We start from the raw sequence: 4,110 nt of genomic DNA, 5'->3' as shown, positions 1-4,110 counted from the left end.
TGGACAAGCGTCCCATCAGCACAGTGCCAATCGCGCTCTCTCGGGCTGTCAAGTCACCCCCCTCTGCTTCACGCGCCGTGTGTCTGTATGGTGGCTCTTGCATAGCCGCCTTCTTGTTTCTTTACTGGTAAACGTCACCCGGTTCCCTCCCCCCTCCCCCCCCCTCCTGCACACACGCACGCCCGCCTTTCCCAAGCGGTAACACGATGTCAGTGAGGCAGACTCGTCGTCTTTTTGTGTTGTGGGGTCAGGCTCTCGGCGATTATGTGCCGCCACACAGCCCCTCCGGCCTTGTGCGCGGTCATCTCCTCCGCCGCTATCCTGTCTCTGGCGCCATCGCTGCTGCGTCGCCGGCGCTGAAGACTGACAAAGAAGTCGCGGCGCACGTGGGCTGTATGGAGTGGCTACCCGCACGTACCCCCGCCGAGGTGGTGCTCAATGCGAATGAGTACTCCGTATTTCATGCCGTTCCTACAGTGGGGCCTGAGGACGTGCAGTGGTGCACGCGCTACCTCTTGTCCACTTCACGTACATTCGCAGCTCGTGCTGCCACGACCGACGCAAATGTGCGTGACGAGAACGTGACCGGCACCTCATTCATGAATGGCTTACAGGGCGGCACCAACAGCTTTCACAAGCTGCCTCCTCGGGGCGAAAGCGCTGCTTCCGCCGCCCTCGCCCCAATCACCGCTACCCTAAGTGCTCTACTGCACGTCCTCGGCGAGCATCGGTGCCTTCTCGCTGGAGCTGAGGCCCTGCAGACGGGTGTTCCCATCTCGTGCATCTTGGCCGAGCTCATGGAGGCGCAGATGTACTTGACGTGGAGTCTTCACTCACACCGAGCGGCCGTATCAACCGATGGGGTGTTGTTCACGTCCTGCAATCGTATCGGCCGTAATGTTGACGAGGACAATGTGAGTGTTTCCAGTGAATTAGATGAGCACATGATACCACTGACGGGCGGGCGTGCGGTCTCGTCGTCGGAGGAGGGCTCTGAGGGTCCTGGGGGTGCTTCCAAGCTTCATACATTTCCTGGGAGCAGTAAAATGGGGGAGGAGGGGGCGAGGGAGGAGAAGGTGCGGCATCAGCAGCTGCCAGTGCTGCATCGTCGCTTCCGAAGAGAGGTGGCGCATCTTCACAGGTGTGGACCACGTGGTCGTATCGCGAAGGACTTTCGAGAACGCACGCCTACCTCTGCTGAGGGTTTCGAGGTCACTGCGGATTTGCCGATCGCGGAGCACCGAGTTCCGTTGGTGATAGCGGTGACGCCGACCGCGAGAGGCCTCTCCGCCGCATTAAAGTCTGCTGCTGTAGTGTGGGCGCACTTCGATTGTGCGCCCGAAGATGGCGGCAGCAGCTTCAGAGCTCTGCGTCGCTGTGTGTACGCTGAAGACGTCTTGTGGCGCCCAGCTCCCGGATCGTCACTTGTGGCTACGTGGTGGACTGCCCTCTTACACCGGCACCTGCATTCGAACTACAGAGCCAGCCACACCGAAAAGTCTTGTTCATTGCCCTTTAATACTCCAGCCCCATCCCGCTTGGGCGAGCGTCGAACCATCTCCACTGCCGCCGCCACCATGCGGGGGAAGAGGGACTGCTGTAGCGCTTCAGTGATGTGCGACGAAAAAGGCGCGATCCGTGCGTCCCCGTTTTCCCCGTGTGAGTGCGCTTTTCACGTGGTCATTACCGGTGGGGACGCGGAGGATCATTTTCTTGCTCCTCTCTTCGCTGGGGCGGAAGAAGGCATCACCGGCATGAGCACTGCCTGTGGCGATCAGGGCGCCCGCATAGATGCCACTCCACTGAGCGGTGGTGAGGAAGGTAGCGACTTGGCCCGGCCGCGTGGTGGCGGTGCGGGTTGTGTGTTGGCTCCAGTGCGGTCAGCAGATCGTGGGGGGCCCGAGAGGCCTGTTGTGCTTCTGTGCTATGGCTGCCCTGCGGGTCAGGTAGCACATCTGCGCGTGATTTGCGATTCGTATCTCGCATCGCACGACATGAGTGTGGCGTCAGCAGCAATGGGCTCGCAAAGTACATTCGACAGACCAAGTGGCGGCGACGCCATTCCTGGCTGTGAAGCCGCCACCACATCGCTATCTGGACACCGCCACAGCTCGACGTCAATGAAGATGTCTCATTGCGCCGTCCCTGCGATTGTGGAGTTGTGCACCGAGGCCTCGGCGGTGTCCATGATAGCAGCGTTGCCCCAAACGCAGAGCGCTGCCACACCTTCTGCGTGCTCGGCTAACGGTGCGTTTTCGTTGTCATACCATCTAGAAGGTGTCAGCCCCCTGGTGCCATCTCCCCCTGAAACACAGCCGATGTTGTTCTGTGTCACGACAGCGGCACCGCCGAGGACTCTGGAAGAGGTTGCAGAACGTGTCGCTGAGTCCGGTTTGCTGGAGCAGCCACTGCGTCACGCCGAGATTGGCGACGCTCTCCCGATTGAATGCGCAAAAAGTTCACCAACGGCGTCACTTCACCTGCAGCAGGCGGCGGTCGCATCCGCGGCGCTGTACGGGGACGCGAGTCTGCAGATGGGATGGTGCTCTCTGTGCTTTGCGCCAGAGCTGCACGCGCCGTCCCTGTTGCGAATGCTTACACAGCGGTACTTCCGACAGCCGTTTCGCTCCGGCCACAGCTTTGACAGGATGTGCCGCAGGGGACCAGCTCCATCGCCGCTTCATGTGCAAGCGGCACAGGAGGTGCTGCGGTGCGGTACCAAAGGCGTCTGCACGCACGGATCGAGTCCACCGGGCCGGCGTGAAGGCAGCGAAGGGGTGCGTCCGGGCCCGTCATCTCCACAGGCGGCCTATTCCGTAGCGCCCGAAACGTTGGCAAGGGGGAGGGGGGGGGAGGCACGAACGCCCCCTTTTGACGGTGGAGTTCGAGAGACCCGCGGTGTGCGACCGGAGGTGCGGTGGAAGCACGTCTGCGGAGGCTTCACACTCCCTTTGACCGCCATCGAAGGCCGAGGCTCACCGTACTTTGTGCCGTGTCTGCTGTTGTCGGACCTAGCCGAGGTCGCCTCAGCAATACTCGAAAAAGGGCAGGAGGGTCGGATGTCCCAAGCGAAGTGCGACGCGAAGCAGTGGCTCTGGCCCGCTGAGCGAGCTCCTCCACATGTGCATGCTGACTTTCTGCGAGACGGTCCTAACTTGAGACTCGGCGTAGCGCTGCAGGGGGATATACGGCGCCCTGCTGGTGCTGCGAGCGAGCAACCGCGCGCACAGGTGGCGTGTGCGGTAGCAGCAGTAGAGAAAAGTGTGTTGCATCTGAAGTGTGCCCATGATACGGAGGTTGTCGGCTACCGCGGTGTCGTTTCTGGCAATTATTTGTTTGTGTGCTGCTATCCGGATGCATGGCAGGATGCGGTGAGGGACGCGCTGATGCGAAGATAGCAGTTTTTCTTGGCTTCTGATTTCTGTGTGTGTGTGTGTGAATGTGTGGATATGTGCCGCTGCTGAGCGTGACACTGTTTGCACGGCTGCTCTGGACTGACTCTTGGCAGTTGGCCAACGACGGCGGGAATTGGGCGACAACGTGGCAGGTGACACCCCGCACGTGCGCCCCAGCCCGTGGTGAAGAGGGCGCGTGTACGTGGTGTTGCTCAACGAGGGGTGCGAGGAGGTGGTAGGCGCGCATATTCATCTTACCATGGGGAAGCCGATGCACTGTTGCGTGGATGTTGCTCCTCTGACCGTGCCGGTCTGTGCAGTGCGGATCGTCACATCGGGTATGTGGATGTGGTTGCGTCTTCTGATCTCCCGAATCGCCCGCGGTGCGGCGTCATGTCGGTCCTCCTCCTTTTATTTTTTGGTTTATTTATTCGGTAGGGACGGTGCATTTTGCCGTTTGCCGTCGACGACCAGTGAGGCGGGGTAACTGCAGTGGTGGTGTCGGGGGTGGCGGCGCTGCGAGAAGCTTTGGTGTCCGTGAGAGTGCGCCTCCAAATTCACTTTCACCACGAGCACATACGAGAGGCGGCCTGATGTGTTTCCTTGAAGTGGGTGTGCTCTCTACTGAATTGTCTGCTTTGATGATCATGTGTTCCCCCCTTCACCCCCCCTCCCCTCTCGGCTGCGATTTTGCCTCATCACGGGCGATCGTAAC

At 60.5% G+C, this 4,110-nt stretch overlaps 1 protein-coding gene across 1 annotated transcript; it reads left to right on the top strand.

Annotated features, from left to right (window-relative positions):
- Nucleotides 1–206: 206 nt before the first annotated feature.
- JKF63_03876 (uncharacterized protein) lies at nt 207–3,398 on the top strand (the record flags this gene model as incomplete). Its single annotated transcript, XM_067899873.1, has 1 exon — nt 207–3,398. One exon carries the CDS (start codon nt 207–209, stop codon nt 3,396–3,398), a length of 3,192 nt encoding a protein of 1,063 aa, XP_067755079.1.
- Between the last annotated feature and the right edge of the window lie 712 nt (nt 3,399–4,110).

Source organism: Porcisia hertigi, chromosome 31, assembly GCF_017918235.1.
Source record: "Porcisia hertigi strain C119 chromosome 31, whole genome shotgun sequence".
In the NCBI taxonomy this organism is placed as follows: Eukaryota; Euglenozoa; class Kinetoplastea; order Trypanosomatida; family Trypanosomatidae; genus Porcisia; species Porcisia hertigi.
Note: the sequence above shows the minus strand (reverse complement) of the source record. Positions and strands in the feature narration are given on the sequence as shown.